This window comes from Oncorhynchus mykiss, chromosome 6 (genome assembly GCF_013265735.2).
Source record: "Oncorhynchus mykiss isolate Arlee chromosome 6, USDA_OmykA_1.1, whole genome shotgun sequence".
NCBI classification, from domain to species: domain Eukaryota; kingdom Metazoa; phylum Chordata; class Actinopteri; order Salmoniformes; family Salmonidae; genus Oncorhynchus; species Oncorhynchus mykiss.
The window spans coordinates 11,955,217-11,982,599 of NC_048570.1; the positions used below are offsets into that span (position 1 = coordinate 11,955,217).

General features: G+C 42.9%; 1 protein-coding gene across 9 annotated transcripts; it reads right to left on the reverse strand.

Annotated features, from left to right (window-relative positions):
- LOC110525267 (ataxin-2) lies at positions 1-24,181 on the reverse strand. Of its 9 annotated transcripts, none has more exons than XM_021605252.2 (25): positions 23,592-24,181; positions 21,817-21,850; positions 21,484-21,543; positions 20,689-20,760; positions 19,990-20,140; positions 19,204-19,218; positions 17,085-17,215; positions 16,532-16,623; positions 16,147-16,335; positions 15,710-15,873; positions 12,051-12,242; positions 11,338-11,517; positions 8,934-9,098; positions 8,654-8,761; positions 8,468-8,538; positions 8,040-8,347; positions 7,783-7,849; positions 7,533-7,664; positions 3,539-3,556; positions 2,906-2,978; positions 2,255-2,433; positions 1,900-2,026; positions 1,168-1,586; positions 880-1,054; positions 1-602 (listed from the first exon to the last, which is right to left on the reverse strand). In XM_021605252.2, exons 1-25 carry the CDS (start codon positions 23,681-23,683, stop codon positions 574-576), a joined length of 3,243 nt encoding a protein of 1,080 aa, XP_021460927.2. In that variant the 5' UTR covers positions 23,684-24,181; the 3' UTR covers positions 1-573. The 9 variants fall into 9 exon arrangements, with proteins under 9 accessions (XP_021460927.2, XP_021460928.2, XP_021460932.2 ...); XM_021605253.2 differs by having other exon boundaries at positions 2,912-2,978; positions 23,592-24,179; XM_021605257.2 differs by having other exon boundaries at positions 1,225-1,586; positions 23,592-24,177.
- Between the last annotated feature and the right edge of the window lie 3,202 nt (positions 24,182-27,383).

The window sequence follows — 27,383 nt, forward strand, 5'->3', positions numbered from 1 at the left end:
TTACCCAGTTTAAAACTTTTATTTTTTTCCTAATTTTTTTAATGGATATCTACAAAGTAAACTGTATTTTAACTTAAGTTCCATAATGGTCAGGTGGGAAGTGGGATCACCTTAGCCATCAATTCATAAATAATACTTCAGTCCTTTTAGCCAAACTTGTTATTAATTACAGGAAGATTTTAATTTGTTTTAGTTTGGTTTGAACCTGTTCTTAAGTCTTGAATGCAGCAATAGTAGCAGCAATTAAACAGTCACTTTAAAACTGTCCAAGTCGGAAGAATTTTCATATCAAGGTGCAGACATAATGCAAGCTCCGGTATTTTTTTTACATTCTCAATTCTTAAATTGGCAAGCCAAATCAAGTTCCACTTAGGTGTGTGTGTGGGGGGGAAAGGAGTCCTTTCTGTTATCAGCACAACTCTAAACTAATAAAACCTCTGTCCACTGTAACAATCTGAACATTCTGACTGGGAGAGGAACGCACATGTAGCATGATGAGAGCTGTGTGGATTCTCTGTGTGAAGACTCCGAGAGCGAGGGTGGTAGAGGGGTCCATGTTCTCCACAGTACCCTCTACAGCTGCTGCTGATGGTGCTGTTGTACTGCAGGGACAAAACACAAAATGGAGCAAATCATTGATTGGCCAGTCGTGGTTAGATTAGATACAGCTGCATGTCAGCATTTATTAATATCTGTTTTCAACCAAAATGATCATTAGCAAAAAAGACTGGGAAATGGGATCAAACATTGATATGATGAACAACCTATTTGCCCCAATTTAAGACTTGTGTTTAGTTGAACAAGCAGCAAAGACATCCGTCAGGTGACTGGAGAAGTCCTCCCCGAGGCATGTAGGGATGGGGTTTCATATGGACGTACCTTGGGGGTGAGCCAAGTAAGAGAAGTGAGCAGTGGAGGACACTGGGATGGGGTTGAGGGCATTCTGGGCGAGTTGGGGCTGGGGGCCACCTTGCTGCTGGGTGGCCATAAGCATCATCTGAGGGTGGCCAGGGTTACCATGGTGGGACGGCACCATCCCAGACTGGATATGGGCCTGAAGAGGGAGAGAATAAGACAGAAAAAAAAGCTTAGTAGAAAAAGATACATACAACTGTTACTGACTTTGATTCTATAAAAGTGAGTGTTTTTGTTCCTGGGACCACTAACCTGCTCATATAGTATGTACTCAGAGTGAAGGGAAGGGCTTCTGAAGGTGGAGCTCACCTGCTGCATGTGGGCCATGTGGGAGGGGTTGTAGCCGTGCTGCATCTGCTGGGGGTGGAGGTAGACTGCCTGCTGGGCCGAGGAGAAGCTGCCCTGGGGGGACTGGGGGTTGGGCCCCGGGGTCATGGAGGGTGGGGTGGGGGCCAGGGCCTGGTACATCTGCTGCTGGGGCTGGTTGCCCATGTGCAGGGCCTGGGCAGCTGCAGCAGCCTGGTGCTGCTGGACGGGGCTGGGGGCCGGGTGGTTGCCACCGTGCTGCACGCCCTGCTGGGACTGGCCTGTGGGGGTGGCCGAGGGCTGGGGGTGGGGATGCAGTGTGGTATTGGGGTGGGCGTACTGCTGCGGCATGGGGCCTTGTGACACTGAACCCCCCCCCCCCCAAACAAAGACTGGGTTATTGTCACAGACCAGACAGACTACACAGAACAACATGTCAACATGTTTGCTTTGCCAAAAAGAAAAATAATCTAACGTTTATTGCGCAATCGCACACCATTTATGCTTTTTACATGGAATTAGTGTGGCTATGCAACCGTATTACAAATCTCTCTACCACCGGTCCCAGAACCAAAATAGAGTCGCTGATTTGGTTCTGGGTGGTGAGATGAGGTACATACACACAACCAGATAGTGGGAAGAGTAGAAAATGCGGTCTGACACACAGTGGAGTCTTACCGTACATGGTGTGAGTCTGTTCACCATACTGGGTGGTGGAAGAGACCAGCTGGCCAGGGTGGCCGTGGGTGGGAGGGGCCATCATCCTGGCCTGACCCTGAATCACCGGGCTGAACACATGCTGGGCCTGGGGGGGAAGATGGGGAACTCACTGCCTGCACGTACGTGTGTGTGTGTGTGTGTGTGTGTGTGTGTGGTCCTATTCCAAAGACACTGCTGATGATTTTAAGGCATTCATGCACTCATTGGAGGAGTATTGGAATACCTTCTACAAGCCCTGATGAAATCTATAGGGTCTTTCCATTATCCATGGTCCATAGAAATGAGTAGAGTAGTTATTTTGGCAGATTGTTACCTGTGACTGGTAGTGGGGCATCAGTTGCTGGCTGGTAAACTGCTGTGGGCTACACGTGAAGTACTGGGCTGAGTAGGCAGGGCTCTGGGCCACGATGGGCGGCCCCGCGGCCGGGTGCATCATGGTGGGCGTGCCCTGGGGGTGGTGCTGGTCTGACCTCTGCTGGGGCATGTTGGATACTGCAGCAGCCAGTGGCATACCACAACAACAACCATTCAGAACACAAACATCCAGAATAACAGGAGAGATATCTGGGTGGGCAACCTTTTTAATTAATTATTTGTCTACAATGCTGAATCCATCTATGATGACATACACCCTATGAAAATGCTGAATTCCAAAAGCACTGTTAGTGTAGCTGTTTGGCTCTCCAGCAGACTAGACAACGCCGACAAAAGCTCCACACATAAAGCAGCGCTATCACCCGATGCCGGCCGGCAGTTACGACTACAAAGCAAATGAATATTTACTGCACAAAGTCATGAGAATGTCTTCACTATGCGTTTGCCAGACAGCTTTGGCTCCATGTGCACGCATGTGTGAGGGCAGCATGTCTGACTTCTGGAAGCAGCCTTTGGCTGTTAATTTGGCAGCTGAACTGTGCTATTGATGAGGACAAGGAAGACATGAGACAGCGTTTGCCAGTCTCACCTTTACCTGGTCTGTAGGGCTTGGACTGGCTCAGCGTCATATGAGGCATCTGGACGTGGTACATGGCTGGAGACTGGCAGAGAAGATCAGAAGAACACCAAGGTTAACCCACTGATTTCACAGCCCCCTTACCGTTTCAACTCTGACCTCCTCATACACCCACAATCCATGTTCACAGCATGCCTTGTAAACTTGAAGAGAAGAAGGGTTGTCTGGTCTCATGCATACACCTGTCTGTCCACACTGGGCTCCCCTTCTATCAGCTGGATGACTGAAACATGCACTTAATATTCTATGTTCATCTGCACATTATCAATGCAGGCTAATCAAATGGCAACATTTGCTCACATACAAATACGAGAATTGCTCTGCATTCTTCAGTTTGTAAACTAAAAATGAAGAGTCTTAGGTCTGGGTATAAAAAAAAAATTGCTAAGGCAGCGAGACCATTAGTTGTCAAATGAACCAAAGTAAGCTGTTAAAAACGAAGATAAGATCGACAACTAGAAACAATTGCAATAAGAAATTGGCAAACCAACATCTGATGGGACATTTTCAAGCAAGCAAAACATCACATACGGATTTGGACATAAAAGGTAAGAAAAGAGTAGAAAGCTTAAGAAATGCACAAACCTTCCAGATAATGCTTTTCTAATGGAGAGAGGAAAGGGAGAAACAACAGAACCATTCTTTAGTGGCTTGTTTGTGGTAACTAGAAAATGTTTCTCTCTCAAGTGACTAATGTTGGATCACCATAGCAACTTCAAGACCAAAATAGATTTATTTCTTACAATATTTGCCACAGAGATGTATTGTATGTGCTTTTGGAGACAGCGCAAGTCCAGAGATCTCCATCACACAATTGCATAGTTCACAACGGATTCACTAGTCTCAAACTGCATTCTAGAGCTGGGCGGTATACCGTATTTTACTATATACACACACGCCGGTATTTATGCACGGACCGGTTTGGGTTTTTACTTGACCTTCTATAGGGGTATTTGAATGTTTGGTTTGTTAAATGTGATACGCCATGTGTAACGTTAATTTTTATAGTTTACTCCACTACTCGAGTCCATCCCTCTCCCTGCCGCTTCCACACAGATCTAGTCCCACCCCGTCTCTCAAGGAGCGCATTTGTTGTTGCTTGACCACCTGACACTTTTGTTCAGTCTGCACGGTCAATGCAGCACATGCAACAAAATGTTCATTTTTGCTTATGGATTTAATATAAATCCACAAGCATACTATAATTACTTTGTGCTTCTTACATCTGCAAACAGCTAGTTTGTATTTTCTTAGCCACTAATGCTAATTGCAAGTTGGCTGTATGAATAAAGATTTAATGTTGCCAAAGACTATAGGGTCCCCTTGGAAACACTGATCAACACTTTGGTTCCTACCCTGTCACAATAACACGTTTCATTCGTTGTCATGTCACTGTATTCAAAGTGCCCACCATTATTCATATTTCTAAAAGTTCACCCAAGTGGTTTGATCTAAATCGCAACATCTGGTTAAAAATAAGGCCTAGTATTTTTGTCCGCAGTGTGGAAATGATCTCAAATGAGTGCAGGAAATTATTTTAGGTTGAAGTTGAATTAAACAGTATAAAACAATCAGAATGGAGAATGGCCCATTGCAATCACTTAAAATGTGTGTTGCCACCCTAGGGTCACACACACACTACTCAAAGCAAATTTAGAACTTTTATTGATCAAAAACAAAATAACTTCAAATTGAAAAAATACCATGACATTTTGCCGATATCGCCCAGCCCTACTGCATTCACTCCCGAGTCCTACATTACTCCCAACTGGCCTACACCAAAACAGGACTAGCATCAAGACAATGCTGCTGTATACTGACAGGAGATACTCAGGAAGAGAAAAAATAAATAAATAAATAATAATAATAATTCAAGCTCGACTCAAACCCACCTGAAGTCTCCCGAAATGTCACAAACCAATACAAAGAAGCAGTAGGCTACTCTACATGAGATCAAACAGTGAGTAAATGACTGTGGAATGTGAAACGGTGACCAGTCAGGCCAAAGTAGGAAGAAAGGGCCTCTAACATACGCATGCCACAACTGCATAGAAGGACAGATGGATCATACAAATACCCACAAATTATAAAAAACTGATAGCAGTGAAGCAAAAATTGAAAAGGTGATCCTTCTGGTTGGGAATGATACATTCCAGGGTTTTTTTCTGGATCAAAATGGGGCTGTGGGCATGGTCACTGGTGCAGTCTCTGACCGGAAATTTTAGAGACTCTCCCATTGTCCGCAGTGACAAAATGTAGCTGTTATATAGCTAATTTACTCCAATCTACACATCTTGCCATGGTTTATGCTATTTGTGTGACTCAAATGTAACATCGATGTGGGCCCCATGCCTTGACAAAGATAGTCCTGAATGAATTATTTGGGGAATTTGATTGTCCCTGACTGATCTTAAAATAAATAACAGCACCATAATGTTTTCTACATACTGTACTTTATAGCTGGTTTTAGTCATTTAAGTTTACACTGAACCTTTTCACATCACACCTTTTCTTTCTTTACTGTTTGGACACAAGTGGCCTGAAACACTTAGGCGGCCCACCTTAGACTTTTCTATACAGAAAAAAACTACATGTCGACCGATTAATTAGGGTCGATTTCAAGTTTTCATTAGTCGGGAATCGGCATTTTTGGACACCGATCATGGCCGATTACATTGCACTCCACGAGGAGACTGTGTGGCAGGCTGACTACCTGTTATGCGAGTGCAGCAAAGGAGCCAAGGTAAGTTTAAATGCTAGCAAGCACCTTATAAAAAAAACAATCTTCACATATTCACTAGTTAACTACACATGGTTGCTGATATTATTAGTTTATCTAGCTTGTCCTGCGTTGCATATAATTGATGCGGTGCCTGTTAATTTGTCATTGAATCACAGCCTACTTCGCCAAACGGGTGATTTAACAAGCGTATTCGTGAAAGAAAGCACTGCCGTTGCACCAATGTGTACCTAACCATAAACCCCTTTCTTAAAATCATTACACAAGTATATATATTTAAACCTGCATATATAAATAATATTGCCTGCTAACATGAATTTATTTTAACTAGGGAAATTGTGTCACTTCTCTTGCGTTCTGTGCAACAGAGTCAGGGTATATGCAGCAGTTTGGGCCGCCTGGCTTGTTGCGAACTGTGTGAAGACCATTTCTTCCTAACGAAGACAGCTAACTTCGCCAAACGGGGGATGATTTAACAAAAGAGCATTTGCGAAAAAAGCACAATCGTTGCACAAATGTACCTAACCATAAACATCAATGTCTTTCTTAAAATCAGTACACAGAAGTATATTTTTTAAACCTGCATATTTAGCTGCATATTTATGCATTTACCTGCATATTTATTTATTTAAAAGAAATCCAGGTTAGCAGGCAATATTAAGCAGGTGAAATTGTGTCACTTCTCTTGCGTTCATTGCACGCAGAGTCAGGGTATATGCAACAGTTTGGGCCGCCTGGTTAATTTGTCAGATTTTTACATAATTACGGCATAACACTGAAGGTTGTGCAATGTAACAGCAATATTTAGACTTATGGATGCCACCCGTTAGATAAAATACGGAACGGTCCCGTATTTCACTGAAAGAATAAACGTCTTTTCGAGATGATAGTTTCCGGATTTGACCATATTAATGACCTAAGGCTCTTATTTCTGTGTGTTTATTATACTACAATTAAGTATAGGATTTGATAGCGCAGTCTGACTTAGCGGTGTTAGGCAGCAGCAGGCTCGTAAGCACTTTACTGCGTTTGCCAGCAGCTCTTCGCAATGCTTCAAGCATTGCGCTGTTTATGATTTCAAGCCTATCAACTCCTGAGATTAGGCTGGCAATACTAGAGTGCCTATTAGAACATCCAATAGTCAAAGGTATATGAAATACAAATGGTAGAGAGAGAAAAAGTCCTATAATAACTACAACCTAAAACCTCTTACCTGGGAATATTGAAGACTCATGTTAAAAGGAACCACCAGCTTTAAAATATTCTGAGCAAGGAACTTAAAACGTTAGCTTTCTTACATGGCACTTTCACTTACTTCTCCAACACTTTGTTTTTGCATTATTTAAACCAAATTGAACATGTTTCATTATTTGAGACTAGATGTATTATATTTAGTTAAAATAAGTGTTCATTGTTCATTCAGTATTGTTACATTCAGTATTGTAATTATTACAAATATATAAAAAATAAATAAAATAAAAATAAATAAATAAATATTTTAAAAAAAAATCGGCCGATTAATCGGTATCAGCGTTGAAAAATCATAATCAGTCGACCTCTAGAAAAAATAAAACTTAATTCCATCTCGTTGTACCACAACACACACAGAGAGACAGAGAGTGAGAGCAAGAGATGAGGGATGAGGTGAAAGGAGGGTGAACTAAATATTTTAGGACCCTCATCCACCTTCCATGCTGCTTAGCAACTGTGCATGCCAATCATACACCAATTATCATTTCATGGGGATGTCTCAGCTTCCACAAGTATTCTTATTCTAACCTGCCAGAGTTGTGGGGGCATGCAGGAGGATGGAGTCTGTGTGTGCGTGTGTCGTCTCACCTGGACTCCAGGGCTGACAGGGGTCAGAGGGTACATCTGGGGAAAGTAGACCTGTTGAGGCTGCTGCATGACGATAGAGGGGCTGGGCTGGCCTTGGGGCCGAGGGGGGGTTGGGGTGGTGGCCGGCTTTGGCTGCACACACAGGCACATATTACAAAGTCTTTTCATCTTCAAAAGGAATATCGATATCAAGCAGAGATATCAAATAGCAGAAACAGAGGATGCAGCCTATGTGGGGAGTCAAACTGACCTGAGGAGTGAAGACCCTGGGTTTGAACTCGTGGGCATTAGGATTCAGAGTCGACTTTCTCATTTGACTGCGGAGCGGGGAAAAGGAAACATTAACATAAGACAGAAAATCATTTATTTCGGCAACGTGAGAGTTCCAGGATGATCAATTTCTCTTAGGTTGGCTGTTTAAAGCTGCACTCCATTTGTGCCTACCCTCAAGAGAGACCCACTACAACACCAACTCAAATCTAACAGATGAATGGCCATGACACTCACTCTGCCTCATCCTCTTCCTTGTCTTCAGGCTTGGCTCCTCCGCTTAAGTTGGGTGCAGATGTCTGGACACCCTGCGAGGTCACGTCAGGCCCCCTGTTCTGCTCCGGGGCGGGACAGAGGGTAGAGGACAGGGAGGGGGATGATGCGCCAGGGCTGTCTGGCTTGTTGCTCCTGGCGGGGACCACAGGGCCCTCAGACCCCTCCAACCCCTTATCCAGAGGAAGCTGCTTGGACTTCTCTCCCGTGTCCTGCGGAGGCTTAGTCACCATCTGCTGAAACTGTGGGTCTGGGTTAGAGCTGGACTGCAACTGAGAGAGCGAGATGAGAGTTTTAGATGGCTGTACTAACAAAGATTATTTATGACATTTTCTGTATTTTACTGTCAAGAGATACTTCTTCCTGAAGGCAAGTGAGGACACCCAACTTACCCTAAAATCTACACTAAATTTCTTTAAGTTGTCTATTTGTTTTCTGTGGTCTGGTGCCATGGAGGGGGGTCCTGCAGAGAGAAAGTGAAAGATCATGAGACATTTCACCAATACAGAAATAGAGATGCATTTCAGACAATACAATTGGATCCTCCTCAAAATGTGAGCTGTGTCCACGCTGCAGACCTTTAGAGAGTGGTCTGTTGATACTAGGGGGGCTCTCCAGGGGTTTCATGTTCTCTTTGTTGACCGTAGGAGAGTTCTGTCTCGTCGCCTGGACCCGAGAATCTTTCGCTATATTAAGGGAAGAAAGAAGGGGAGAGTAAATCGTCAAGTGCCTTGTTTCAGACGGCGCTTGACTGACTGCTTTTAATATGAAAGTGACAGATTCTTACGTTTGTCACTGCTTCAGAGCATACAGACAGAAAACAATAGGAGTATGGATGTCGATGGCAAGCAGACTTACCCTCTGCTGAGGAGGTGGCGGCCATATTGGGGGCAGGGCTAGCAGTAGGTGAGGAAGCTGACATTGATGTGTTAACAGGTTCCACGGGAGTGGACCCAGTCTGGGGCGAGGGACCAGGAGAGGCCCCGCCCATGCTGTTCTGCCGAGGGGATCGAGGTCTGTGTGCTATAGGAGAGCAACAAACACAGTTATCCTACACACATCCAAGAGAGATACATCCCTTACCTAGTGTAAGACTTCACAGCTAAGATGAGAACATTTCATTGTCCAATAAGTTTACACAGAATGGAAATCTAGGGCTGTCGCACTGACCGTATTCCCACCAAAACTGGCAGTCATAACGAGTCATAACCACAGTCAAATTCCCTGTGACCACTGGTCAGGGTAAACCCATCCAAAACTGGCAGTCACGAGTCATAACCACAGTCAAATTCCCTGTGACCACTGGTCAGGGTAAACCCATCCAAAACAGCGCAAATGAATGGCCCTGAATGGCAGCCTACCCTGCCAACGAACCTCTAATCGCCTCATACTCAGCACTCCATTGTCCCTCTAAATCACTTCATGAGTTAATCATCTGAATGATGAGGACAATGGTGATGTGAGTCAGAGCTCCTGTTCTGAAATGGACAAGGAAAAGCCCAGGACCCAATATGCATACATTTATTTGAAAACCCGAAAGGATCTGAAGGACAACCGGTCTGATGAGAGGGAAGCAGTAGAAGACATTGTTTTGCTACCTTATTAAACCGGAGCCGTTACAGAAAGAGAGAAAGAAGCACAGAGCGAGCATTGGTGTGGTAACTGAAAGGTCGCTGGTTTGAATCCCCGAGCCGGCAAGATCCTTGAGCAAGACCGGGGTATAGCTTTGGAATCGTGACACTATGTACTTGAGGAAAATAGGCATGTTTCTCAACATATACACAGACTTTGAGAAAGGGATTGAGTGACAATTAGTTTAGCAACCGTGTGACGCAGCATGACAACGTGAACATTTGACAGTATGCTTAATCGGGACATTATACGTTCCCATCTCTTTTCTATAATACATCTCTAGCAACAGCACAATGCACCCTGGACTAAAGAGGCAGACAAATGGGAAAAAATGTGCTAGGCTCTCCGTTAAATTACACATTTCTCGAGGTAGGAACATCGCAAAAAATATGATCAATGGCTCATTTGAGAGAAAAAAAAATCCTCCCGAGTCAAGACATCAGCCGGTATTGAAATCTGACATGTTTGAGAAATTTTCACGATGTAAAAGTCATATTCCTGTTAACTTCCAGTGAAGTGAGAGTGACTATCACGGTGCTACGTCACACCGGACGGATTTCTGTCTGCTTGAACATCAATAACTCACCCAGAGATGCACAAAAACAAAACATTCAAAATGGGTGAACCTTTCCTTTAATCAATGTCATCAGCGCCCGGGGAGCAGTTGGGGGTTAACTGCCTTGCTCAAGGGCAGATTAGTCCACCTTGCCAGCTCGAGGAATCGAACCAGCGACCTTTTGGTTACTGGCCCAACTCTCTTAACCTCTAGGCTATCTGCCTCAGAGAGCAGAAGCGTGCAGTGTGTGTGGGAATGTGAGAGTAGGACACAGGACTCAGGAGGCTTGGAGCAGGCACGGAGGGAGACACCGCAACTACTGTTCTCGCCCTGGAATAACTTCTTGCTAGTTTACCATCCCATCGGATCACATTGTACCAGTCTTGACTGCATCAAACCGAGAGAAGCTAGCTAACTTGGCTACTTGAGGCTAGCCATAATGCTACTTTGCATCTCACTATCCTACAAGTTAAGCCAACACATCACTACTCTGTTCAAATTATAGCCTAAATACAAGCCTACCTGTTGGTTTTGGTTGTTGTAGTCTTTTAATTGTCATTTTAATGCCATCTTCTATTGATTACATATCCCCTAACTTGCTCGACCCACAAGCAGATTAACAATGCAATCGTCTCGCCGAGGGAAGGATGAGAGCACATGCCTTTTCATGAAACTTTTTTCCAAATCATCAAGTCTCATGCAACATTTATGTTTCGATATCTAAGACAGGCCTATAAACCTGGGAATATCACAACTAAATAATGCATTTTAATGTGACGGTGTAGGCTATATTAAATGGATTCATTTGACTTGTTAAAATGTAGATGTTCCAAAGGTGCGCATCAGCAGCTCGTATGGGTGGAAGCCAGGAGATGCTAAACATGTTATGTTAATTAACAGTAAGGTGCCGTGAGACCGGCAGTCATTTGCATGACAATTAACGGCTGACCGCCACAACCCTAGGCATACCATTTGTCAATGTAATATAACCACAGTGGCTATATCTAACAATCCAAGCTATTTTGCCAGGTGTCATTTCCACCCCAGTCCTGAAGGACAGATGGGGTTTCTTACCTCCGCTGACCACTGAAGACCAGGTGCCACCGGATGAGCTGCTGCGGGTAGCCGGGGGCACGGACACCTCTCCTGGAGCATTGTGGGGCATGAAGTCTACTCCCGGGGGGACTCTACTCCCGGGGGGAACTCTGTGGGTGCGAGGGGTACGCTGGGTCTTTGGGGACATCCTGGGAGGGCCTGGAGGGAGAGAGATAGTTGTGACACATCACATCATTTAGCTAGAAGGAGCCCAGGTAGACTTGTGAGCCACTAGTACCACAAACTATATGCAACTAGGTGGACAATACAAACAGCTACTTACCACAGACGATATTACAAAATGATTGAGGAACGGTGATGAAAAACGGCATGAATACATACACCATCTTTCCTTCACCAATACAACGGTCATTAATGCACCCAGTGCACATAAACACTGACAAGTCTGTGACTAGTGCCCACTGCTTTCAATGCCACACCATGGGAGTGTTACTGGAGAGCGCGACCAACACCACACAATTCACAATGCAATGTGTGCAAGGAGAGCGAGAGAGAGCAGGAGGAAAGTGGAGGTAGGGCAAAGAAGAAAAAACATCAGAGTCCAAAGCCATTTCTCAATTGAAAAGCAGCGTCTTGAAGCAGGAGATTAGAAACAGCGGCAGCAGCACAGCCAGCCCAGCGGTGCACATGGCTCTGTGTGTTCACCACTCTGTTAGGAGGGAGGTAGCTACCTTCTGAGGACATGCGTCTACTGGGTATAGTGGAGATGGGAGCTGGAGAGCCGTGAGCAGAGGGGTGAGACGGGGGCCGGGAGGGCCGCGAGGGGGGTCTGGATGGAGGCCGGGTGGGCGTGGCCGCCCTGGGTGGGAGAGGGGAGGGGCCTGACTGGTAGCGGGAGGAGGGCGATGGGCAGGAGGTGGCACCTGATAGGACAAATGACAATGAGCAGAGGAGGAGAAATAAGGAGAAACGAGAGAGCAAGGACAGAAAGAGGACTGATAATAAGGTGGAGCGAGGGGTAAAGACGAGGCATGGATACACAAGGAAAAGGAGGGTGATTCAAGGAAGGCAGGAAGAGGAGACGGGGTCAGCAGGTTGAAACTAGAGGTCGGCCGATTAATTAGGGCAGATTTCAAGTTCATAACAATAGGAAATCGGTATTTTTGGACACCAATTTGGTTGTGCAGAATGACAGATTTTTACCTTGTTAGCTCGGGGATTCAATCTCGCAACCTTACAGTTAACTAGTCCAATGCTCTAACCACCTGCCTCTCACTGCACTCCACGAGGAGACTGCCTGGTACGCGAATGCAGTAAGCCAAGTTAAGTTGCTAGCTCCCATTAAACTTAAAACAATCATAATGACTAGTTAAACTAGTAATATCATCAACCATGTGTAGTTATGTAGCGTGTCCTGCATTGCATATAATCGATGCTGTGCGTATTCACGAAAAAGGACTGTTGTTGCGCCAATGTGTACCTAACCATAAACATCAATGTCTTTCTTAAAATCAATACACAAGTATATATATTTTTTTTAAACCTGCATATTTCGTTAATATTCCCTGCTAACCCTGCATCGTTGCGAACTCTGAAGACTACTTCTTCCTAACAAAGACAGCCAACTTCGCCAAACGGGGGATGATTTAACAAAAGCGCATTTGCGAAAAAAGCACAATCGTTGCACGACTGTACCTAACCATAAACATCAATGCCTTTCTTAAAATCAGTACACAAGTATATATTTTTAAACCTGCATATTTAGCTGAAAGAAATCCAGGTTAGCAGGCAATATTAACCAGGTGAAATTGCATCACTTCTCTTGCGTTCATTGCACGCAGAGTCAGGGTATATGCAACAGTTTGGGCTGCATAATTTGCCAGAATTTTATATAATTATGATATTACATTGCACAACCTTCAATGTTACAGGGATATTTAGACTTATGGATGCCACCCGTTAGATAAAATACGGAACGGTTCCGTATTTCACTGAAAGAATAAACGTCTTCTTTTTGATATGATAGTTTCCGGATTTGACCATATTAACGACCTAAGGCTCGTATTTCTGTGTGTTATGTTATAACTAAGTCTATGATTTGATAGAGCATTGAGCGATGGTAGGCACCAGTAGGCTCGTAAACATTCATTCAAACAGCACTTTTGTGCATTTGCCAGCATCTGTTTATGACTTCAAGCCTATCAACTCCCGAGATTAGGCTGGTATAACCGATGTGAAATGGCTAGCTAGTTAGCGCACCAATAGCGTTTCAAACATCACTCGCTCTGAGACTTGGAGTAGTTATTCCCCTTGCTCTGCATGGGTAACGCTGCTTCGAGCCCAGGTAGGAGCAAGGAGAGGGATGGAAGATACTGTTTCACTGTCAATACTAAAGTGCCTATAAGAACATCCAATAGTCAAAGGTTAATGAAATACACATGGTATAGAGAGAAATAGTCCTATAATAACTACAACCTAAAACTTCTTACCTGGGAATATTGAAGACTCGTGTTAAAAGGAACCACCAGCTTTCATATGTTCTCATGTTCTGAGCAAGGAACTGAAACGTTAGCTTTCTTACATAGCACATATTGCACTTTTACTTTCTTCTCCAACACTATATTTTTGCATTATTTAAACCAAATTGAACACGTTTCATTATTTATTTGAAGCTAAATTGATTTTATCGATGTATTATATTAAGTTAAAATAAGTGTTCATTCAGTATTGTTGTAATTGTCATTATTACAAATAAATAAAATATATATTTTCATCGTCCGATTAATCGGTATCGGCTTTCTTTTAGGTCCTCCAATAATCGGTATCGGCGTTGAAAAATCACAATCGGTTGACCTCTAGTTGAAACGGATAGAAACAGCATAGCAAAGAATAAACTCCAGAGATTAACTGATGAAAACAGAATAAACTTGAAAAAAGGTCAAGGAAAGTTAGGACGCAGAACAAGATGACAACTCAGGAAATGAAACTGAACTGACATTCAAATTGTTATTGTAGAGAGAAACATGCAATTGTGTTTTTTGGATGATAGGATGATTACCGAGTACTGATGTCTGAAAGTCAAGGCCAACCTCGCCACGGCAAGTTTCCCCAGACACAGATAAACATAGGCCCGGACTTGTCAGACTAACAAATCCTACAGGTGATCCGACAGTTGTGGTCTAAATACCAGCTACGAGATGAGCATACAGCTTAACTAAAAAGAAGAACGTTAAACTAAAACTAGGGATTGGGTAAATTCAGGACAGATGAGCTCATTCAAAAATAGCCAGTCATGTTCACACAACTGATCTCTACAGGATGCCTGTAAAAACCCATCTAGGGGTGGTCTGACGCAGAGACATCCTCTGGCTTTGACAATAGTGCCTTTCATTCAGTCATTGTGTGGTGCCCTCGATTTACTGGGGGAGGTTGGGTAATGGAATTATGTGCACGAGCACAAAACATCACATCTGTCATTTTAGTCCTTTCTGAATCTGACATGTCAGCCATTTTTATCTGGCAGGAGTGTAACAATTCCATCCAGAATATCCTACTGTTGGCGAACTCCGAGGTCCTCTGATAACACTAGTCCCGTGCAAATCGACATCCCTGTGTTTTGAGAGAACTGTCTGAGTTTGACAGGTGTTGCTTGCGGTTTGAGCAAGAAAACAATAACTGATTGGATAATTTGAACTACGTGCTGCTCTTAGCCTATATATGAAGGGTCAACATGTATCAACTTCCACAGTGAATGCTTTGGTTGATGTTTTGTGTGTGTGAATATTGCCAAATGCATCAGTGAAACATATTGCTCCTATGTAATGCAACCCTTGTTGTTAATAGATCACGAAGCAGCATACAACTGAGCAAAACATTTAGAAATGACAAGGTAACTCATCTACAGCCTTAAAACACATCTCAAGTGCAAGTTAACTGTTTATCTCCCATCTGAAGACTGGGGGGCATTTAGGATGCCTTCTACTGCAGATCATTAAAATATTACACTTCGTTAATTCAAATATTATATATCAACACAAGACCTGAAAGATGGTTTGGTATGGTTCAGAAAGTTGGAACCAAGCTCAATATATCAGTGTAGCATATTGTCGCCTGGATTTGTTGAAATATCTTCACGCCTTGAAAAAAAAAAAACATCCAGGCTTCCATCCCAAAAATTACAGGGACAGTTTGTAAAAAAAAAAAAAGAATCTTGTCAGAATCGTCCTCTGGAATAATTGACATTCTGGGGTAATAAATACATAACCAACGTTCTCAAGTAATACTAGCCCAATTCCAATAGGACTTTAGTCTACACCTGTTGTTTACAAAGGATGTGACAAATAAAATGTGATAGTGTTCCATGCTCCAGGATGAACCAGGGTGCCCTTACCTCCGTTGACAACCCGCTGGTCAGCTCCGGAGCTGGGGGTGTAGTCGTGAAGACCTGGCCGGGGAGGTCCACTGCTGCTCTGGACCAACCTAGGGGAGTTCTGACGACCCGCTCCCCATGACATCCCCTCTCTGTTCCTCTGACCCGGGGGAATGTACTTTTCTCTATGGAGAGATCAGTGACCCAGGAGAACAAGTTAAAAACTAATGCAACTACAACAATGTGAAACCAGATGTACAAATTGGCAGCGGAATCCTGCAAGCCTGCCTCTGCAATGTCCACAACTGAACGAGAGCTTGAAGACACTGCAGTATGCCAGTATGTTAGCCATACATGAGGCAAGTCGCAGCTGAACATGGATGCGAGTGACAGACGAACATTCAATTTATGGATGCTAGCATCAACTAATGGATTGTGAAAACCCCTCAGAGACCCACCTGTTGAGTGTGTGTTGCTCCCTTTCTCCCCTCACCACGGCAGTGTACTTCTCCTCCTCGCTGCGCTCGTCATTCTCCAGGGCCACGCGGGACTTGTAGGTGGAGCTGGCCTCGATCTCCTCCGCCAGTTGGGCCGCTCGCGCCTCCCGCTTCAGAAACTCCTCAGAGTTATCCCGCTCCAGGGCAACCCTGCATAGCAGAGCACAGCACAGGACAAACCTTAGACACACACACACACACACACCCCTGTCCCCAAATAGGGGCCACGCATGCAAAGCAAAGTAGGTGCAACACATTGTTAGTGGATGAGCTCATTTCCTACTTGATAAACCTGTCTGTGCCTGCATGACGCATGAGTGGACAGAGAGAGGCAGGAGTAGCTTACGTGTAGGTGGACAGGCTGCTGTCGTAGGTGGACTTGATGCCATACTGCTCTTCATTGTACTTGAACATGTCATTCGGGTCCCAGCCATTTGACTAAGAGGAGCAACAGAGCAAGAGCGAGGCAGAGAGGCTTTTGGTCAGATGATATAGACTATGAATGGAAGGTAAAAAACAACAATACTCTCAGGTGAAGTGCTACCTAGCTCCAGATTTAGGATCAGCTTCCCCTTCCCCAATCCTAACCTTAAAGGGAAACTTCGGGATTGATCTACTTCCCCGGAGTTAGATGCTACTGTAGACTTCCAGTCACTGCGCTAACGCTAGTTGGCATTGGCTGCAAAACTACCTCCAATTTCTTTCATACTGGACGCAGAGAGATAAAGGAGTTCATCGGACTCTGGGGAAGTAGACAAAGGACCTCATTGCCAAAATCCCAAAGTAACCCTTTAACCACTAAGGTGGAAAATAAACAGATACCAGAACAGCATCTAGGGGCAACTTTGCCCACAGCAGCAGATATAGTTCCATGCAGAGCACTAAATGGAAAGCAATACCACGTCTGTGTCCAGAGACTCCAGGCTGCCTGAGACCATGTGCTGCTGCCGCCCTCCATCCCACGGCTCCAGGTCCTTCTCCTTGTGTTCCCCGTTGATTCTGCCGCCCACTGCAGTGTCCGTGAAGTTATCTACACGTTACAACACACATTCATAGTTATATACTGCTGACAGACATGCATGCAAACACGGAGGGGATCACACATACACACGCAGGCACAGGTAAATGATGACTGTGCAGGTGTGGAGAAGGTAGATAGCACATGATCTGCCTTTCTAAGAACCAGGTGCATTCTTTGCTTTGGCAGTGATCATGTCAGGATAACCATTAGAAACAGTCACAACACAGAAGTAGCAGAATCATAGCGTTAACATTAGGGAGAACGAGTACAGAAATTAATGGTAAGCAAAATAAACCTATAAATAACATGCACTTAGATTACAGTCATAGCATGAAAAATATGACTCCAGGCAGGTCAGACAATGTGGTTACGCAGAATAGATTGAATTATAAAAAGGAACATTTGAGACCGCACTTGTCATTTTTAAACGAGATATTTTAGCACAATTCAACATCTTTGTAAGTACTTTGGTTTCAGTTGCATTTATTCGATAGAGTCAACCAAAGCTCTTTAGAGAATCAAGCCATTTGAATATGTATGTATTTTAATGACAATGGGGTCTGGCTGAAACAAGCCCAATATGAGGATTGACCCTTATAATATGGCATCTAGCAGACACTTCATTCCAAGAAACTTACTGTCGTGGGTGCATATATTTATTTTTTTACGTATGGGTAATGTTCCCTCAAATGTTGTCTGGCGCTGAGCAAATTTCAGGTCTGCAGAGCGCAAACTTCCAACATTGTGAAAATTCTGTGCAACAGAATGTGAGTTTACAGTGAACACCGAGTTACAGTTTCAGACAGTGGTCAAGTAGACTGTTAAGCCAACATGAGTTATCAGTGGCCTACCATTCAGAAACAATGGAGAAATGCACACCATACCATTTTAACATGGAAATAGCTGTTCTATCATTCAGCCTACAGTAGCAGCCAATGTGTGGTCAATGTAAGCCTACATTCCATGATACTTTTTAACCTGCTTATCCACTTGTCTTTCAGACGAGGTGACTGAAAATGTGTTGTTTGACACAAGAAACCAATTTACAAAATAAAACGCATTATTACTCCCATTCCCTTATTATAGAGAATCAGACAAACCCTCTGCCTATTGGCTACGTAGCTTATTCAAGACATCTCAAAATACAACACTGCCCCTTTTAAGACAAAAAAAAAGCTCTTCAGCTGACTTGCTTTTCAAAGGTCTAGAAATGTACACGTTTTGTGCTCTTGTAGGAAGCAATCACTGCCCCCTATTGCCGACTAGAAATGATCTATAACTGGGCTAATAAATCACTAACTAGCAAAGGATATGAACAAAATGTGCATGTGGATACATGCAACTGTCACATTGATCTCAAAACAAGTGCATCTACTCACAACCACTCATGCTGTAAACACAGTCCAGTTCAACGTGAACGGCACAGATTCATATGGCAATGGTCTATTTGCATATAGGCCTACTGCAGCTCTGATTGCTTATGCCGCAAAGGTCTGTGTAGAGTACGGGCTGAGTCGTGCGTGTCAACGCAATAGAATCCTACGGCGATGCGTTTGGCCTACAACAAAATCTCTTGCATAGTTGTGTTTCAGTATGTTGCATTGAAAGTGGCTAAAATTGCATTGATTCAATCACAATTCCCACAGTAAAGGGAAACTTTGATAGTGTTAACTAAAAGGGGAAAACTCTAGACGGTTCAGTGACGTTCAATCTCGCCAGTGACAACCTTGAGTGTACAGGTGCTTCTCTGCGCAGGCTGATATTTATTTTGTGCGGCAGTGCCGGGGGAGCTGCTTGCAGCATAGAGGGAACATTGCGTATGGGTGGTCCTGGGAATCAAACCCACTATCCTGGCGATGCAAAAGCCATGCTCTACAGAGGACCCTTACACTACTGCATTTCCTCAAAGCTATTGAGGTTTTACTGTTTACCCTCTTACCATCAAAATTAACATGTGTATGCGTCAACAACAAAAAGGTGCAAAAACAGAATATTACCTGTGTCAGTAGAGACTACACCCATTTGAGGAGAAACACATGGAAGAGAGGGTCAGTTGAGAGAATACAGGTAGCCTAACCCTGGGGTTCCTAACCTTATTCCTGAAGCGCCAATATGTATATGCTAATGTTTACATTCCAACCACACAGCTACATTTCTATCATCTACAAAACAAATGGGTTTTCTTGTGCATTACCTGAGACTTAGCCCAGTGAAATATCTGGCACATGGCAATGAGATATTGTATGCATTTAACATGTGGCCTTTGCTATTTGTCTGCTAGAAACTGGGTTGGCTACAACAAGAACCTGGGCACCCAGGGATGCTTCAGGAATGGCTATAGGGAAGCACTGATCTAACCCACTTCACACAGTAACACTTCACTAGTTGATTTAATTACGATGCTAACTAGCAGAGTCTATTGTTGCTCACTGTGCAGTGCTTGAGTCCTGACAGGTTTAGAGGTAATATAGATATATTGGATCACAACCTTATTGAGTACCCCTGCAGTGCCTGGGAGACATTCGGAGCAATCAATATTTCACATTATTACTCAATGACTGGCCACAGAGGGAGCATTCAGTTCAGGCACATGATCTAGCCCTTGGCTCTGCTTCTAGACATGATAACAATTCACAGAGGAGGAATGGGCTATCTTTGTATTGGCCAATAAATAGGCATTTCCTCGTGCATCAAACCAACTCAAGTTAAAGACATAGCTACACCTACAAACTTAAGGGGACAGTGACAACCTTGAGTGTACAGGTCTTGACATAAGGATGTACCTTTTCTGGCATAATTGAAGTCCACGTCTCTGAAGTGCACCACCACCACATCGGAAGCCTTGAAGATAATGCTGTCCACGAGATCTTCCTGTCGCAGGCCCACACTGGGCCCAGGACTCTTGATGTTGGCCGCATCCAGAACCAGGTCACACTGGGGGACGGACGACAGAGTTGTGAAGTAGAAAGAGCTCCATCAAGTATCACTAAACGCTTAGGTTAGACTACTCCCCGAAGGGAATACATGGTTGTATTTTATATTTGGGTTTTGTGTGCGATTTGAGATTATGAACACTGCCTCAGTAAGTGAGCCATGTAAAGCATTTTCCCTTTAATAAATGGACAACAAGGCTGTTAAACTTGAAGCATATGTTGCATGTAAGGCCCACTGTGTGTAACCCTCCTGTTATGTTACCAAGAAAGATAGAATATCCTCGGCCTCAAGTATTATACTAATAATAATCATTCAGCACACAATTTTACCTAAAGCAACGTACAGACATGCGTGCACACATCATACGTATGGGTGGTCCCAGGAATCAAACCCACTACCCTGGCACTACAAGCACCATGCTCTACCAACTAAGCTACAAGGGATCAGGTCATACAACACAGCTCTAGCCATCACAATTAAAATGTACTTATTGTCACCCAATAGAAAAAAAACTTGGCTTTGACATTGCTTTATGTGATTGTCCTTACCTCTGGGCTGTATGTTTTAAACACTCCATCATAAACCATTCCATTTTTTACTTTCAGTTCACAATTGGTTCCCTGCAAATGAAGGGAGAAAAAAAATATTACTCCATCATCATACACGCGAGATGTACAGTTACGTTCCAACTCAACTAAGACCATTGACTTGCTGCTAAGAAGTATCTCCATTGGCAGTCTGAACAACACATTTAAACAAAGTTCACTCCTAAAAACATATACCTCTTAATTAAAACAATCTGTCAATCACACATGACTTAATTATCGCAAGGGAAGGTCTTTGGGAAAACAACATGTGGTACATGTCACTGTTGCTTGCTTGATGTGCTTCAACGAGTCAACAGCACGAGTGGCATAGAGGTCTAAGGGACGGCATCTCAGTGCAAGAGGCGTCACTACAGTCCCTGGTTCGAATCCAGGCTGTATCACACCCGCCCGTGATTGGGAGTCCCATAGGGCGGTGCACAATTGGCCCAGCGGCTTCCGGGTTTGGCCGTCATTGTAAATAAGAATTTGTTCTTAACTGACTTGCCTAGTTAAATTAAGTTTACATAAAAAAATGACATGTGTAGTGTGCTGTCATTAGCTTTCCAGTGACATTAGATTTTAAAAAAATAAAAAAAAATAAAAAAAGCTTTGTTCAGGAGACACATCAACATACACAGTATCTGGCTCTACTACCTCCGTCTAGAGATCGGTTATGAATTAGTTTCAAATCATAAAATGTATTTGGTGTTGCCTGATCCTCACAGCCTTAATGCATCAAGTGATCGAGGAACATACCACTAATGAGGTCAAGACATGGACCATCCTCATGTTTGCATATACACCATTAGAGACAACCTGAAAGACAAAACGTATTGATCATGCAATTCAAACCTGCAAAATAACAGAATAGAATATGTGTGCAAACATTATGGACAAAGAAGAGTGTGACAAACAGACAACTGTGTACCAGTATGCTGGGGGGGTTTTCTCCCATAAAAAAAACAATAGTAGATATGATACCCTAGATAGTGACAAATCATCATTAGCTGCCAACTTCACGTGCCTAATTCAAATAATGAGACAGAAAACCAAATCAAACAATGATAAATAATGAAGCTGTTCACTTACTGCTGCTGAAGGTCCTTTGGCACTATGCCGTCCCCTTAAAGACAAAAAATAACAATAATTGTCAATATTATTATAATCCTCAAAATGACTCATTACTGATTCTGTGACACAAAATATATAGATAAATGGAATGTTTGAGGTCTTTCCACAATCAAATAAACACTAAGCATATTTAATGAGTCCTGCATGCCCTGTAGTGATAATGATTCATATGGGTAAATTTCACCTGAAATATGACTGGCTAGATACTTTCACTAGCTGTGCAGTGAATACTTCACTTTCCCACACACAATTTCCTTCTGGATTAGAAATACATAACTGAATTCATTTAATTTTGCGCTTGCCTCCCTAACCCATATGATGACAGTTTATATATGCATGGCTGGTTTAAACGTCTATGATGCATGGGTCAGGACTCCGAAGTGTGGAATATGACTATTGTTGTTGTTGTTGTTGCCACCCCCCCCCCCCCCCCCCCCCCAAAAAAAACACATGCAACGCTAGGACGTACTGTCCCTACCGTTAAAATAGTTTGCTATCAAAATAGACTGATATGTTGCTGAAATACAGACCTTCTGGTTAACGGTAGTACTTACACAAGCCATGTTTCAAGGGCACAATTTTACACAAGCAGCAACTAAAACGTCAAGGTTGAAAGTCCTTCGTCGGTCTTTAAATTATATCTTCGCCACAAAACACCACCACGCCCCCTTTTCTTTTGCAGACTTGCACGCACTTACAGGTTAAAAATGATTGCAACATCGTTGCTGTGACTCCGACTTCAAAACAAAAAATAGCAATTTAGTTTGGCAATATGACTTGCAATCGCCGGTGTCAAAACTTCCACCTCGCAACAATATTTAAAGACAAAACGTTGAGTGGTTGTGTCCTGCCCACCTTTACTATACTGACTTATCCATGACGCCGATGCAATGATGGCATGAATTAAATTAATGAATGATAGAAAGCGTTAACTGGTTAACAGGGTAGTAGCCTAGCGTATTCTAAGTTCAGGAGGTATAGCTAGCTAGCCGTTTAATTTCTAGCTGCATATGCATCCTCTTAACAAGATGATCCATCGAAGCAAGTGGCACAGGATACAAACCACTGATAGCTAGCTATGCTCTCAATACCAGCTAACTTAAACAGACATGGCGCTACCAAACCAAAACTAGCTAGCTAAGTACGGCATTACTGCGGGAACATTCAGTACTACGAGACCGTGTCCAGCATCATTCGTAGGCCTAATTTGCTAGGGTCCGTGCTATCCGGGATCATCGACGTACCTTACCCGTTGAAATTTAAAATGGTTACAGTAAGGCTAGGGTCAGGGACATCACAAGGATTCCGAATAGTATGGACCAAGTTGCTAACTAGCTGGATAGAAACTTGCCTACCACAAACGACGTATGGTTAGTTTAGTAACGTTAGTCAGATAAGCATGAGCTGGCGCAGATCCAGATAAAATTATTTCGTGTAGAGGTGCAGACTAACGATGAAAAAACGATTTAAAAATAATAATAAGTCGCACACTTCACATATATATAACCTCCCAGTAATCAATACATTACTGTGAGGTTAGAGGTCGTTATATGGAGTGTGCGACTGTTTTTATAGCTTATAGTATAGTAGTCAGGGCGACAAACACGTTGACATTTATCGTGGAAATATCAACTCCTGTAATTAAGAGCATAGTCGGCGATTGATAAGTTCACAACGTTGGCATCATAATAATAATATGGTTAGCTAAAATGTCGACTGAATAAATCACCTACCTGCCCAAATTCTGTCGTCCGCCACTTCCCCCGGCACCAGAGGCAGCGCCACTGCCGGGTTTGCGATTACCACCGGCCTGCTTCATTGACATGATGAGCCCATAAACGACGTGTGTGGTGTATTCCTAAAATCTCAAAAAGAATATACACTGCAAACAAATGACGACTGGATAATATTTAGAGATAACTAGTTTTTTAAAAACTTGATAACGTCGCTCAGCTACTCCGCGCATGTGATTCCAAACCTATGAAAAGTTAGCTAGCCAACTTAGCTAGCTGTGTAAGTTAATGCCTTTTAAAAATATAAGTAACGCTCTTTAAAAAAAAATACAATATGCGCCGATTACACTTGTAACAAATAGGTGAATTAAAGCTCCTGTCAATTTGTTTTTCGATTCTGAAAATGTATTTTAATTCCGTCAAACGGGATTTTCAGCTATGTCGGGTTCTCTCTTCGTTGCTACCAGCGAAAAGACCAAAACCAGTCTTGAAAGGAGACAAAACAGCGGAGGGATATACCGATTTCCGTCACGCTATGATCCCACCTAAATAAACTGCAACTTGACTTTTGACAACCTTAAAATGTTAATCTTTCGAATAAAATAATAATTATAAACCCAAATGAGTGACTGGAGGTCATCCACAGTCTAACCGTTAGGTATTTTTTTCGGAGATATAAGACTTACAAATTGCACTATTTACAGGAAGTCAAGAGATCATCCGCAGCGGTAGCAAAGATTTGGCGGTACCATGGCATCCACGTGAGCCGGGTGCTAGAAGATCTTTGATCATGATGACACCCATTCATAAAAGAAACAGCTCAATTCATGTTAAAGACATCTTGAATAATGGAAAATTGCATCAATAAATCTTTCCATTTCAATTTAGTTTTGACTGTCAGAACGTTGAACCACATTCAGAGATATAATTTGATCTCTATGGTTTGAGAAGTTGAGAGGTGAAAGTGAGATAGATGGCAGTGTAGCAGCTAGTTGTAGGCAATGGTAAATTTGATTATTTATTTATATGGGAAAAAACATCCATCTTGGTGAAAGGGCTTTGGTTCCACTTCACTCTTTTTATGCATAAATCAATGAGATGATGATTGGAGTTGGACCTCTGTTTGATCAACTGTGGTAGTGCCAAAAGCCCAGAACAGTGCTATCCCAGGACATATTCCTGAAATCTAACTGCTTATTGGTGGGGAAGTAACAGTATTTCTATTTTATAGCTCGGTATAGGGATCATTTGTATCTCTCACATGTAAAATAAATAGATTTCTTTGATTAGGTTTGATTAATTTTAGTAATCTGATGTAGATCATGTCCAAATAATTTAGTGACAGTTTCACTGACACAGATTAATGAGGCTATATCAAACTTTTGCCACAGGTTTTTTTGTTGTTGACAAAAGTGGTCCTTTAAATGGACATAGCTATATTTTGCAGAACTTACTTAATTCGACAGAAAGGGTTACACTTTGGCACATCACCAAAATCATATATTGTTTGCCTAATTTGGGTGGCATCATGAGATAATAAATTGATTAATTGTATTGTAATAACTGCTGCCTGGGAATGGTCGTTAAGATCCCTATTGGAGCGGTGGTTTGTGGTTGAGTTCCGATCGGACTACATTGTAAACGAATGCCATATCTTACAATGCCTGAATAGGTATTTAACAAATCAGCTAACCATATCATATGATATAGCAATCTGATGCCCGACTGTACAATTGATGACATAGCACTTAACCAATGGTTTATGCAATGCAACGCCAGCACATCTTGTTGGGCAACTCAACCCCTGAGTTTGGCCATGGGTTGGGAGACCAGGATCACGTTCCTTGAAGGCACAATGTGCACCATTTATAGATCTGAATGACCAATTGAAGAATGATTTACAGTACCAGTCAAAAGTTTGGACACACCTACTCATTCCAGGGTTTTTCTTTATATTTACTATTTTTTACATTGTAGAATAACAGTGAAGACATCAAAACTATGAAATGACACATACGGAATCATGTAGTGACCAAAAAGTGTTAAACAAATCTAAATATATTTTACATTCTTCAAAGTAGCCACCCTTTGCCTTGATAACAACTTTGCACACTCTTGGCATTCTCTCAACCAGCTTCATTAGGTAGTAACCTGGAATGCATTTCAATTAACAGGTGTGCCTTGTTAAAAGTTCATTTGTTTCAATTTCTTTCCTTCTTAATGAGTTTTAGCCAACCAGTTGTGTTGTGATATGGTAGGGGTGGTATACAGAAGATAGCCCTATTTGGTAAAAGACCAAGTCCATATTATGGCAAGAACAGCTCAAATAAGCAAAGAGAAATGACAGTCCATCATTACTTTAAGACATGAAGGTCTGTCAAAGCTGAACATTTCAAGAACTTTGAACGTTTCTTCAATTGCAGTCGCAAAAACCATCAAGCACTATGATGAAACTGGCTCTCTTGAGGACCGCCACAGGAAAGGAAGACGCAGAGTTACCTCTGTTACAGGTGATAAGTTCATTTAGAGTTACCAGCCTCAGAAATTGCAGCCCAGATAAATGCTTCACAGAGTTCAAGAAACAGACACATCTCAAAGTGAACTGTTCGGAGGAGACTGAATCAGGCCTTCATAGTCGGATTTCTGCAAAGAAATCAATACTAAAGGGCACCAATAATAAGAAGACTCTTGCTTGGCCCAAGAAACACAAGCAATGGACATTAGCATGAAGGAGGAGGTGTGATGGTGCTTTGCTGGTGACACTGTCTGTGATTTATTTAGAATTCCAGGCACACTTAACCAGCATGGCTACAACAGAATTCTGCAGTAATACACCATCCCATCTGGTTTGCGCTTAGTGGGACTATCATTTGTTTTTCAACAGGACAATGACCCAACACACCTCCAGGCTGTGTAAGGGCTATTTGACCAAGAAGGAGAAAGATGGAGTGCTGTATCAGATGCCCTGGCCTCCACAATCACCCGACCTCAACCCAATTGTGATGTTTTGGGATGAGTTGGACTGCAGAGTGAAGGAAAAGCAGCCAACAAATGCTCAGTATATGTGGGAACTCCTACAAGATTGTTGGAAAAGCATTCCAGGTGAAGCTGGTTGAGAGAATGCCAAAAGTGTGTAAAGCTGTCATCAAGGCAAAGGGTGGCTACATGCACTGAATACAACAGGTGTAGACCTTACAGTGAAACGCTTACATACAATCTCTAACCAATTGTGCAAAAAAGGTATTAGGTGACAATAGGTAAGTAAAGAATTAAAAACAACAGTAAAAAGACAGTGAAAAATACAGTAGCAAGGCCATATAGAGTAGCGAGGCTATAAAAGTAGCGAGGCTACATACAGACACCGGTTAGTCGGGCTGACTTTGGTAGTATGTACATGTAGATGTGGTTAAAGTGACTATGCAAATATGATGAACAGAGAGTAGCAGTAGCGTAAAGGAGGGGTTGGTGGGACACAATTCAGATAGCCAGGTTAGCCAATGTGAGGGAGCACTGGTTGGTCGGGCCAATTGAGGTAGTATGTACATCAATGTATAGTTAAAGTGACTATGCATATATGATAAACAGAGAGTAGCAGCAGCGTAAAAGAGGGTCTGGGGGGCACACAGTGCAAATAGTCTGGGTAGCCATTAGATTACCTGTTCAGGAGTCTTATGGCTTGGGGGGTAAAACCTGTTGAGAAGCCTTTTTGTCCTAGACTTGGTACTCCGGTACCGCTTGCCATGCGGTAGTAGAGAGAACAGTCTATGACTGGGGTGGCTGGGGTCTTTGACA

What these genes read in the sequence shown, in the direction of transcription:
- LOC110525267 (XM_021605252.2), bottom strand. Translation starts at nt 23,683, where the DNA reads ATGTCAATGAAGCAGGCCGGTGGTAATCGCAAACCCGGCAGTGGCGCT. An exon ending in GTCTTCAGTGGTCAGCGGAG is followed by an intron (nt 9,099 to 11,337) that starts GTAAGAAACCCC and finishes GCTCTCCTATAG; the next exon opens with CACACAGACCTCGATCCCCT. An exon ending in AGTACATACTATATGAGCAG is followed by an intron (nt 1,055 to 1,167) that starts GTTAGTGGTCCC and finishes CTCCCTCTTCAG; the next exon opens with GCCCATATCCAGTCTGGGAT.